At 43.5% G+C, this 12,256-nt stretch overlaps 1 protein-coding gene across 1 annotated transcript in view; it reads right to left on the bottom strand.

Annotated features, from left to right (window-relative positions):
* NUP93 (nucleoporin 93) overlaps nucleotides 1–12,256 on the bottom strand; it is a 104,989-nt gene that overhangs the window by 81,022 nt on the left and 11,711 nt on the right. The window contains exon 2 of the mRNA XM_045442813.1: nucleotides 4,744–4,936. Within this exon, the coding sequence (XP_045298769.1) occupies nucleotides 4,744–4,922 (179 nt within the window). The 5' untranslated portion in view covers nucleotides 4,923–4,936. The remainder of the gene's footprint in view (nucleotides 1–4,743; nucleotides 4,937–12,256) is intronic.

Here is a 12,256-nt window from a genome sequence, read left to right as displayed (position 1 = left end):
TCCTTTGAAGTACAAAATTTTTTAATTTTGATGAAGTTCAATTTACCTATTTTTTAATCGGTCGCTGGTGCTTTTGGTTTCCTATCTAACAAGGTTCTGCCTAACCTAGGGTCAGAAAGATTTAGACCTATGTTTCCCTCTAAGAGTTTTAAAGCTTTAGCTCTTTGGGGCGCCTGGGTGGCGCAGTCGGTTAAGCGTCCGACTTCAGCCAGGTCACGATCTCGCGGTCCGTGAGTTCAAGCCCCGCGTCGGGCTCTGGGCTGATGGCTCAGAGCCTGGAGCCTGCTTCCGATTCTGTGTCTCCCTCTCTCTCTGCCCCTCCCCCGTTCATGCTCTGTCTCTCTCTGTCTCAAAAATAAATAAACGTTAAAAAAAATAATAAAAAAATAAAATAAATAAAAAAATAAATAAATAAAGCTTTAGCTCTTTACATTTAGGTCTGTATTCCATTTAGAGTTACGGTGTCCAACTTCATTCTTTTATATATAGATATTCAGTTGTCCCAGCATTATTTGTTGAAAAAAACACTAGATGCTCTTGGCACTCTTGTTGAAAATCAGCTGATCGTAGACACATGGGTTTATTTCTGGATTCATAATTCTATTCAACTGTCTGTCCTTAATGCCAGTACCACATGGTGTCGATTACGGTAGTTTTGTCTGAAGTTACAAAATTGAAACTATAAGCCTTCCAACTTTCTTCTGCCTTTAAAAAATCTGGCCACTCTAGGTCTCTTGTATTTCCACATGGATTATAGGATCAACTTGTCAATTTCTGCAAAAAAAGCCAGCTGGGATTCTAATAAGGACTGCACTGAATCTGCAGATCAATTTTGAAAGTATTAACATCTTAATAATATTAAGTCTTCCAATTCATGAACACTGAGTGTCTTTTACCTGCTTTCTTAAGTAAGAGTACTGTACATATTTCTCCACCTTATTTTCTATTTTACTTGGCAATATCTCCTGGAGTCATTCCATAGTAGTGTACATTCTCATCCTTCTGTACTACTGAAAAGTACTCCATTACAAAGACATACCACATCTATCCAACCAGTTCCCTATGGACGGATGCTTCAGTCATTTCCAATTTTTGCTATCACAAATAATGCCACAATGAATATTGCTGGGCACACGTCTTTCATAGTTTTGCCAGTGTATCTTTGGGATGGACCCTGGAAGGGGGACTGCTGGAAGAGGGACTGCCAAATTCTGTCCCACAAGTGCCATATGTCCACCCGTGGTATGTGGGAATGTGCCCAATGCCTAGGCAATTTTAAGGTGTACAAGGGTTGACAGCCTTGACATGGAAAACCTAGCTATTAGAATAGTCCAAAGAGAAAGGTCCCATCTGAGGGGGTAGCACCCACAGGAACTGTCCAGTCACAGGCAGAAGCCTTGATGGGGAAAGGGAGACGGACTGAAAACTGAGGAAAGGAGCAGGGAATCTAGGGTAACAGGCGGCTTTACAAATAAAGGCTGTACCAGAAACTTCTAGCTTGTAAGGCTAGAAAATCCAAAGGCTCCCTGCCTTATACCTGCCCCAATTTCCGCAAACCAGGCAGCTTCTCCTGAGCAAAGAACCACAGAGGCTGGAGTCAAACACTCTAGTCCCAGAAGAGGAGGACAAAAGGTGTTCTAGGCGCACATGGGGAATAGAAACAAAGTCAGGAGGCCTGGGTTCAAGTTTTACCTGTCACTACTGCCTGAAAATCTTAGACACATCAGTTTTCCAAGCTTCATTTTCTTCCTGTCAAATGTCAAGACAAATCTCTGCCTCTCTCACCTCTCAGGCTCGTGACCGTCAGCCAGGAGAACGCCTATGACAATTCTCTGGGAACTGAAAAGTGCCACAGGAATGGGAGAGATTCGTACTGACCAAGCTGCATTTGAATTCTGGCTTGGCCCTTGCTATCTGACGTTTCTCAATTATAAAACAGAGATAATAAACACTTATTTCACAGGGCTATTTTAAGAAGAAATTATGTAACGCATGTAAAGTGGTTGGCACAATGCCTGACAAAGAGCATGTGCTCAAAAAGGTTGCTTAGTGGTATTACCTCAAGTAAATTTATAATTTACTGAGAAACTGTGGGCACATAAATGTGCATCTATGCTTCGCATGAACATGGAGAGAAGTGTGAAAGAATTAGCAAATTAATAACCCTGGTTACTCTGGGGATAAAGTTAAGGACAGAGAGTGATTGCTGGCTTTCTCTTTGTACAACTCTAAGTTGTTTGGCTTCTGAATCTGACTGGAAAAATCCAGTGAGGCATCTCTGATGGGAAAGGAGGGGGGATGAGATTGAAAATGGGTACCCAGGGAGGGCTTCACAGATACTGACGATATCTATGTCTTCACTGTGCAACGTGCAATTCATTTTATTATTATTTACACGAGGAGTCAGCAAACTTATCCTGTAAAAGGCAGACAGTAAATATTTCAGGCTCTGCAGGCCATACGGTCTCTGTCATAACCACTCAACTCTGCTATTGTAGCACAAAAGCAGCACAGACAATACATAAATAAGTGTGGCCATGTTCCAATAAGACTTTAACAGGCAGCGGGCTGGATCTGGCTCATGGATCACAGGCTGACAACCCCTGATTTACACCTTTATGTATGTTATGCATATTCTTTATGTGTGAAGAAATTTAACAATTTAAAAATATCAAACACACATGCAAAAAAGCTTTCAAATCTGTTCCCTGAAATGAAAAATCCAACAAAGTATATTTAAACAAATGAATTCAGCACAGAACAATTCAATCTTAAATCTACAATTTAATCTGAACTAAAATCTTAAAGACACATTTTCTTTCAAAATTTATTTCATGTAAGAAAATGTTTCCTACTCAGTTCTCTTCTCTGCCTTCACCCTGTACTAAAATATTCACATCACACTTTATGTCTGCCTATCAAGGTGGAAAAATACAGTCATCAGCCCTTTGGTTTCTTTTTAAGCACCTGCCCCACCCTATACCCATTCTTTCAATGTTCCAACTTCCTCCTCCCTAAAATAATGAATTTAAGGTAGAAAGAGATGAGGAAGAATGGAAATTTACAAGAAAGAGAGCATGACTGATAATTGTTACCAAGAAAACATTTTCCCTTTTTGCTCTTAATAGGCTGTAAAGCTGATGCAATTAAATTATAACTATAGCAACTCAGCTGGCATCACGGTCTTTTCGCTCCCGCAGCATCCCTGCACACAAGCACAGAGCCTGCGTGCTCAAGACTGAGGGTAACGGCAGGCGATCAGCAGCAACAGTAAGGAGCCTGCAAGGAGGGCAAGTAAGCAGGTCTGTCTAAAGGCTGGCGGGGGTGTTGGCAAACAATGCAGAAGAGCACCTGGCTGGATGGTAAAATATTCCTGCCAGAGTTCTTCTGACTTGCCTTTACCAAAACCAATGGAATCAAAACTAACCAGCATTTTAAATAAAAATTCTGGGGAGACCTACAGAATCTCCACAAAGTCCTTACTAACTCAGCGGAGCAGCCAAAGCACTCAGCTTTCAAGATTAGTTGGGAGAAGAATGTAGCACTTATACTCACTCTTGTGACATTTGTTACAAACCCAAAATAACATCCTCATGGAAACATCAGTACTTGGGTCTTTCTCAAGTTCAAACAATGAAGACTGAACAGACGATTAACGATTTCCCACATCGCCCACACAGAATCTCAGTGATTTTCCAGACCCACCAAGGTCACAAGTAATAGCACCCCTCCATCCCCCCATGGCCCTTCCATCAAGGCTCTGGACTCAGCCTTACTGGATTTGAATCCTGGCTCAACACTCACCAGGTCTGTGAACTGACAGTTACCTGCCCTCTCTGAGCCCTAGCTGCCCAACTGTAATGAGGGGACAAGGGCCCTAATATTCGTTGAGAGGATTAAGTAAAATTTCTGACACAAGTAATCAGTAAATCACAGTTCTTATGGAAAGCAGCAAAGTTTTGTTTTGTTTTTCCTGTCTCCCAAAATTACAAGCTCCTTGAGGGCAAGAACCACATGTAATTCATGGCTGTAGCGCCAGAAGTGGCCCAGGACTGGCTCGTGGTGCCCCAACCCCCGACTGTGCAATCAACAGCCTGGCGGATGCCGTGTGGCAGCAGGAGCCACTGGCTGGACAGCCAGTCAGCGCTTTTCTTCAGCTGCACTCTCTTGGGCCCACCTACTTTCCTGTTCTATGGGCAACTGGCAGGCACTGCACGTGCAAGGCCTTGCAGAAGCAGCTGTTGGGGTTACCAACAATGACCAGAAAGAATCACCCCTCACTTGAATGGCTTTTTGTCACTGACAGCCCATCAATTTCTTCTGAGTGCTCTTAAAAAGTCTGCTCATCTCGGAGTGCTCCCTGGCTTTGAAGGGAACACTTATCTGTGTAACGGCATTTACTAATACAGCTACGGGAGCCGGTCATAAATATGACCCCGTGGTCAGCAAACCCAATCAGGAACTACTGTAACGGGTTTCTGTGTGATAAAACTCTTCACCTTTTCCCATCCTAATCATCTCTGCCTGTGATACGGGACCATGGCTTGGTCAGGCAGACAGGCTGGAAAACCTGGGGTAGGGAGACAGAGCAAGGCTGCTGACTTGTTTACAAAACCTCTTGAATTCCCAAGAATCTGGCTTGTGTCTGTCATTTACAGACTGCATCCTAATTCAAGGAAGGAAAGAATCGGATCCTGCCCCTGAGCCACCCAGTAGCTGTGCTTCCTCCCCACCAGTACTCACGCCTTGACATCTGCTGTCTCCTGGGACGTGCGTGTGAGGGTGCGGGAACGCAGGCGCTCGCCCGCCTGCTGGATCTCCTGGAGGTTCCGTTCCACATGGGGAAGCTCTGAGATGCCCTCAGTCTCCGCGGCAAGCTGTTCAGCTTGCTGAAGGAGCTCACCAAACCCCTCAGTATCCATTGGAGATGCAGATCCTAGATGGGGGAGGAAAGAGACCTAAATCAAGGGAAAGACAGGCTTCGAATGCTGCCTGAGTCTGTTACAAGCTAAACGGAACACGAGGACTTTTTGTAAACAGACAAGGAGACAGCTCATCAACAAGCAGGATTTGTTCCTGAACAGAGCCCAAGAACAGGCCTGACAGAGAAAATGAGTCAGACTGTGAAGAAATAGATCATTTCTGTGCATATTGACAGCCCCAAGATTGATTTCTGCCATGAGAACAAATGCAAAGATACCGAGCTACAGAACAGAATTCCTGCCTCCTTCCACAGACTCAAAGCCAACAAGGAAATGGAACCACGGTGGCCCCCGCTGGGAAGGCTAAAGAACAATCACCCTGGCACCTCCTATTCCTCCACCTGTCTTAGAAAAACCCCACCATCCACAGACGGCAGGGCAATTTATGAGGCCCTTATATCATATGATTCTCAACAACTCTACGAGGCTCCTGAGTAGACAGGAGAAGCAAGGACAGTCCACACAGAGCTCAGTTCGGTGCCCTGAGCACTCTCAGCTGCAGTGTGGCTGGATGAACACAGCAACACAGGTCTCCTGACTAATCCCGTGTCATTCTCACACACCTGTTCCTCCACTAACCTAAAAGACAGTCTTAAAATTCATGTTCAAGAGTCCATTCACACATTCTTTCACTTACGAGGTTACTGAGAGCAGAGATCCATGTCTGCTGGTGATAGATGATATTCAGGATGTTAGACTCCATTGTTACAGTACCTACTACTTTTAGAAATGCCACTGTTACTAATAATTGTGTTAATATAAATAGCAGCTGGCTTCTAGATCACAAATATTATTAACAAGACCACCTGTTTGTCCAGCAGTTGACAGAGAAAAAGTCCTATGAACAGTGTTACTATTTAATGGATATTACACCTTTATGAATCTTATACATACTGTACATCCCTTGCGTAAGATTCTTGAACAAGAGCATGTTCTTAACACCTACCGCTATTTGTATCGACAGAACGTAAACAGTATCACTATCATTAAAAAAAAACTTACACTGCTAAAAGACTGACAAAATTATTCATTAGAAAATATCTTTAGGGGCGCCTGGGGGGCTCGGTCGGTTGGGCATCCAACTTCAGCTCAGGTCATGGTCTCGCAGTCCGTGAGTTTGAGCCCCACATGGGCTCTGCGCTGACAGCTCGGAGCCTACAGCCTGCTTCGGATTCTGTGTCTCCCTCTCTCTCTGCTCCTCCCCCACTCATGCTCTGTCTCTCTCTGTCTCTCAAAAATGAATAAACGTTAAAAAATTTTTTTTTCAATCTTTAAACAGTAGCCCTTGTTGATCATACTTTTCTTCTTTGTTTTAAACCCATGCTTTCACTGAACCTTTGAAATGCCACTAGTCTAGAATGGTAGTTACAACGGTAACGTAATATATAATTATATCTAAGCTATGAAGCACAGGTTAATGTTTAAAAGGCATGGTTATCACCATAAATCCACAGGAGGAAAATGAGGATTTCTTTCTTAAATGGACATTAAAGGATATTAAATTTATAGGCAAAGGCACAAGGTTAAAACAAATATGGCTCAGTTGGGGTAAACATAAAAACACTTCGGTATTCTTTAATCTTTAGGCAAAAAGTCATATACATGCTAACTCTTTTTCCTAAAGTTTCTAGATAAGCATTGTTTTGCTTTGAACCAATGAAGTGAGGCTGTAATTGGCCATCTCTACCTGTGGGAAAAAGGGGATGGCAGAACTTTCTTCTGTTCTCGGGGACAGAAGAAAGAAACAAGAGTATTTTTTTTTTAACTATATATTTATTTATTTTGAGAGAGAGAGAGAGGGGCAGACAGAGGGAGAGAGAATCTCAAGCAGGCTCCCCACTGTCAGCACAGAGCCTATGCTGGGGCTCAATTTCACGAATCGTTGAGATCATGACCTGAGCTGAAATCAAGAGTCAGACACTTAATCTACTGAGCCACCCAGGTGCCCCTGAAACGAGTATTTTTAAACAACGGCTCCTGTCTGATAGAGAAATGTTTTTCCTGAGAAACCAACAGGGCCAATGACATTCTACTAACTAGCAGAAACATGGTCGCTCACCAGAAAGGGAAAAGAAAAGTAATATGCCGCCAATTCCCCCCACCCCTTTTTACTCTAAGATAAAAATAATTCGTCTAACAGAGCCAAGGAGTAGGAAATACTTTTTTTCTTTCATAAGGAAAATCTTGTAGCTCCTTTAATAAAGAACTGAATGAAACAAACTTTTCTAAGTTTAAAACAGAAGGAAAAGGGGTATCTGGGTGGCTCAGCTGGTTAAGTGTCCTATTTCAGCTCGGGTCATGATCTTGCAGTCAGGCTCTATACTGACAGCCCGGAGCCTGGAGCCTCCTTCAGATTCTGTGTCTGCCTCTCTTTCTCTCTCTCTCCCTCCTCTGCTTGTGTTCGCTCTCTCTCTCTCAGAAAATGAATAAATATTTTAAAAGAAACGAATAAAAAAGGAAAAAAAACAGGAAAAACACATCTAACATTTTGCATCCACGTTGGACAAATTCAGACAAAGGAAACGCTCAACTTCTCAAATGACGTGCCCCTACAAAGACGTAGAATGATGGATATGAGTGTAAATAATAAATGCAAAATAAAAGTCACATTTTACTTTAATGTGACCCCAAAAATAAGACTTTTAAAAGTTAATAGAATTATTTGACCATGATAAAATAAAAGTTGAATCTCTAAAAACACCATCTTAAACTTAATACGTCTAAAGCTGAGCTCTAATCTCTTGTCAACAAAACGCGCTCCTTGGCCTTCTCTGTGTGGAGCCACCACTACTCAGATGCTTGGGCCAAAATCTTTGAAGGCCTCCATGACTCATCCAGGCCAACAAAGCCTTTCAAGTCTACCCACAAAATGCATCCAGAATCTACCTCATCCCACCACCTGCACCCATTCAAGTCACTATCACCTCTCCCCTGGCCTCCCTGCTTCAGCCCTTGCCTCCTACAGTCTAGTTGATCCTTTCAAAGTCAGGCCACATCCTTCCTTTGCTTAAACCTTTTGTACAAAGTGAAGCCCTACAGAAGCAGCCTCCCTTCCTCTTACCTTCCAGACTTATCTCCAGCCCTGTCCCCCTTTCCTTTCCTAGGCTCCAGTCCCCCTGGGGCCCCGCCCCTGTGCTACTCCCCCAACGGGTCAAGCACATTCCTGCCCTAGAGCCTTTCTACCCCTTGTTTCCTCTATCTAGAATGCTCCTCTCCCAGATTCACTCCTGACTGACTCCCTGTCTCTCTGTTTCAGCTCAACTGTCACCTGGCCTTTGATGCCAACCTGGAACAAAATATTTAGGAGCGCAAGCTGCAACTGTCCCTAGCACTCCCCCATCTGACTGTCACCCCAGCTAGAACATAAGCTGCACAAGGACAGGGATTCTGTGTGTTTTGTTCTCTAATGGATCCCAAGCTTCTAGAACAGCACCTGGCACATAGTAGGTGCTCATTTGTGGAATGAATAGTTTTATTCTTCCATTTGTGGAGAGTCTGTTCTTCTTGAAGGCTTCCTGCACTCTCCTGCCAAATCAGCACCCACTGGCAAGCAAAGACCAGAGCAAAAACATTCCCTTCCGACTACCAACTGATACTTAACATTTCTGAGGCTGCACAGCATAAGGCAGTGACAGTATAAATGCCAGGAATTCAGATCACACTTGGTCCAGACTGGTACTTTCCCTCTAAATACCCAGACAAAAACCAGTGGAATTTTAGAAGAAACAGCTCAGTTTTCAGGTGAACAGAATTCCAAACCAGAAGAATAAATATATAGAAAAAATATCATTATTCAACTTCAGAGTTGAAAATAAGCTTGTTCCACGTCTGTCTGAGAGAAAAGACCTATATATTTAATGCCATATTTGGGAAAAACTGGATCTATCCTGCATTATAACTCAACCAGTGGATATTAATTTATAAAAACGTTATGAGGGGTTCCAAATCTATACTGCGATGTAGTCATCATCCCATCCCATTTCATTAAAAATTTTTAATTTACAATTAATATCATAAATATAAGAAAAACTTTATCTCTTCCACAAAATAAATATCTAGTTAGCCATAAAATAAGTGGGTTAAACCAACCAAATACCCATTTTGACTCAAGATACTGAACGATGATCAAGCAAATAACCTTACTAACCTTGTCCAAGAGAGAACTGGGGGTAGGAAGGGACAAAGTCCAAGCTTTATGTTGGAAAACCTGGCCAAGACACATGCAGAGACTGGATGCCAGCTGTATCCTTGGCGAGGTATGGAGGAGGGAGACAGGAAAATGCCACACAGAGGACCCACGGAAGTGGAACGTCGAACAGTCAAGGCAGCAGAATTGGGGCTGGATGGGAAACGGCCAGCAAGGACAAAGCCGCAACACCAGGGCTCCTCTGTCAGCAACGACTGAGCCTGATCAGGAGAGGAATTTGGAAACACTGACAGGTGTTTCAGAAAGCATCGCAGGATGCGAGGGCCCTGAGCATCAAACCTCTCCCATGCTTCGTAGCAGAAGTCTTCCTGAGTCTCCACAGACCTCCTCAGACACCGGCAACCAAAAGCTTTAAAATGAAAGGCTACCTTATCACTGCTATTAGAAAGCAAGACTGGTTACTCTTGGGGGGGGGGGGGGGCGGGGGGGGGGAGACAGAAGGGAGGCTTCTGAGGGGCTAATTTTCTGGTTTTTTTAAGCTGAGTGCTGCTTAACAGTGTGTTCACTTTGAGAAAATTCACTGAGCTGGACTCATGATTCGTGTACTTTTCAGACTGTGTATCATACTTCAATAAAAAAGTTACTCTCAAAATGAAAGACAATAACCCAAGGTTTTTCAGAGGCCACAGTAGGGCACCCCACTATATTAGAAGAATGCTGTTAGTGCAAAGTCCCTGTAATCCAGATCTCTTCACCACACCTAGAGGATGCTGAGAAAATTAAGCAGAGGAAAAAATTAGAGCCCACAGCTTTATAGACAGCTCTTCCCTACAGGTGAAATCAAGGGCTGAGCGGACTTCCATCTCCTCAAATTAGCACTCACCTGTCACTCGCTGCCCAAAAACTGTCCCCTTCTGGACACATACACATCCTTTAGCGAGAGGGAAAAAAAAATCCCCAAATTGCTTACAGGATGAGATGAACTAAATAAAAAGGCAGAGCAAAAATGCATCAAATAATTTCAGTTTATTTGCTACTAAGACGTGTCTTAATTATGAAAAATATGGTGATTTTTACAATCGCAATATAACCATGTTAAATATTTAATCAAGCCAGAAAAGAGTAGTGTAGTATAATAAAAAATTTATTTGGTCTTTGTCTCAGTTCCTGGCACAAAGCTCCTAAAACCCTTGGAATATCCTGAGATTGGGAGTCTTTTGCAACTCACAAGGAGCTCCACCTGAACACACTTGAGCTTATGTTAATGAGGTGACTTGGGGATGGGGCATCCCGGACAGCCTTGGGATGGGGCCAGTCACCAGAAAGACCAAACGATTAGAGGGCTGGAACTCTCAGCCCCGGCCACTCTACAAAAACTCTTGAACGATGAGATCTGCTGAGCTTCTGGGTTGGTGACCACATGCTTGGAGGGTGGTGCCTGGCTGCCAGTTCCATAGGGACCGAAGCTCCTGTACTCAGGGGCCCTTCCAGACCCCACCCTAAGTATCTATCAGGGTGTCCATCCGTATCCTTTATAATAAACTCGTAAACACGTAAGTAAATGTTTCTCTGAGCTCTGTGAGCCCCTCTGGCAAATTAGTCGAACCTGAGGAGAGGGTTGCGGAAACCCCAGATCTAGAGCCGGCAGGTCAAAAGCACATGTAGCAACCTGGCTTCGCGACTGGCTTCCGAAAGAGGGGGATGGGGGGTGGGCACGGTTCTGTGGGACTGGACCCTTAACTGGTGGGATCTGCCGCTATCTCCAGGTACACGGTGCCAGAAGTGAGTTAAACTGTAACAGCCAGCTGGTGCGCAGGCAATCTGAAAATTGCCTGATGTGTGGAAAACCCACACACTGGGTGTCAAAAGTGAAGCGCTGTGGTGGTGAAGTAGAGTAGTGTGACAGCGAAGGAAACACACGAAGGTTATTTTTCCCTTCCAAATGGATAATTAAATATTCAAACTGCTCCACACTTCTAGACCATTTTAAATCAGTATTCTCAGAGTGGCCCCTTCAGGATTCTGCAGATGGTCTGATTCTCAGTTTCTTACAGTATTCATGCTTATTGTATTAAAATGTCTACACATCTGTTTTCTGGTATTAATTATTAGTTCATTAGTGTCTTTTCTTCTAAAGCATCAGCCACAAGTAGAATGTGCCTTCCCACTTTCCCAGGGCTTTGTGGACCCCCAAGCTGGGGAACCACGGTTTGAAAACCACTGGGTCATCTCAGAGGTGGCTGTGAACCCATGATACTTATAGGACATATTTCCATAAACGAGCACCTCCAGTACCTCAAAGCTGACCGAAAACAAAGGAAAGAGTGAAAGAGCCTCATAGCCATCCATCCTGTCTACCAAACTCTTTTCCAGTTTCTAGTCTTTGAGACTGGTATGCTAGGGCAAGGGTCAGCAAGCTTCTTCTGTAACGGGCCAGACAGCAAATTATTTTAGGCTTTGTGGGCCATTCTCTGTTGCACCTGCACAGCTGGGCTTGAAACTGGATGACAGGTAAACAAATGAGCATGGCTGTGCTCCGATAAAATTTTAATCATGACCACTCAAATATGAATTTCATATAATTTTCACTTGTCATAAAATATTCTTCTTTGGATTTTTTTCCCAACAATTTAAAGATGTAAAAACCCTTTTTAGCTTCTCAGGCCTACACGTTATAGTTTGCCAACCCCTATTTCGCCTAGGTAAATCTGAGCTAGACTTGGTAAGTAAATCCAGGTTCAACGCTTACTGGCTATATGCCCCTGGCACAGCTCCCTCACTAGCAGTGAAAACACTACCGTGTAAAGATTAACACAACAGGCCTGTTGTCATCCCCCTTCCCTCTGTAAGGTGTTTATTTAGACAGCAGATTTGGGGGAAGAAATCCGTTTTGTAAATGATGAAATCTATCCAGAAAGTGTTCTTCTGACCTAACGCACAGAATGCTAGAGGGAACTCCCTGCCCTTTTCAAGGACAGGGCAACATATCAAACCCACGTGCATTTTCCCTTTTCCTTATCACCCACAATCCAAACAGAACAGTTATCCGAGGAATGTGAAGGAGTAACAAAGAGATGAAAAGATAAAGCAGGGGCCTCTGTCTTTCCTTCAGTCTTAAAGGAATCTC

The sequence above is a fragment of the Leopardus geoffroyi genome, chromosome E2 (genome assembly GCF_018350155.1).
Source record: "Leopardus geoffroyi isolate Oge1 chromosome E2, O.geoffroyi_Oge1_pat1.0, whole genome shotgun sequence".
Classification (NCBI taxonomy): domain Eukaryota; kingdom Metazoa; phylum Chordata; class Mammalia; order Carnivora; family Felidae; genus Leopardus; species Leopardus geoffroyi.
This window is presented reverse-complemented; position numbering and strand designations above follow the sequence as displayed.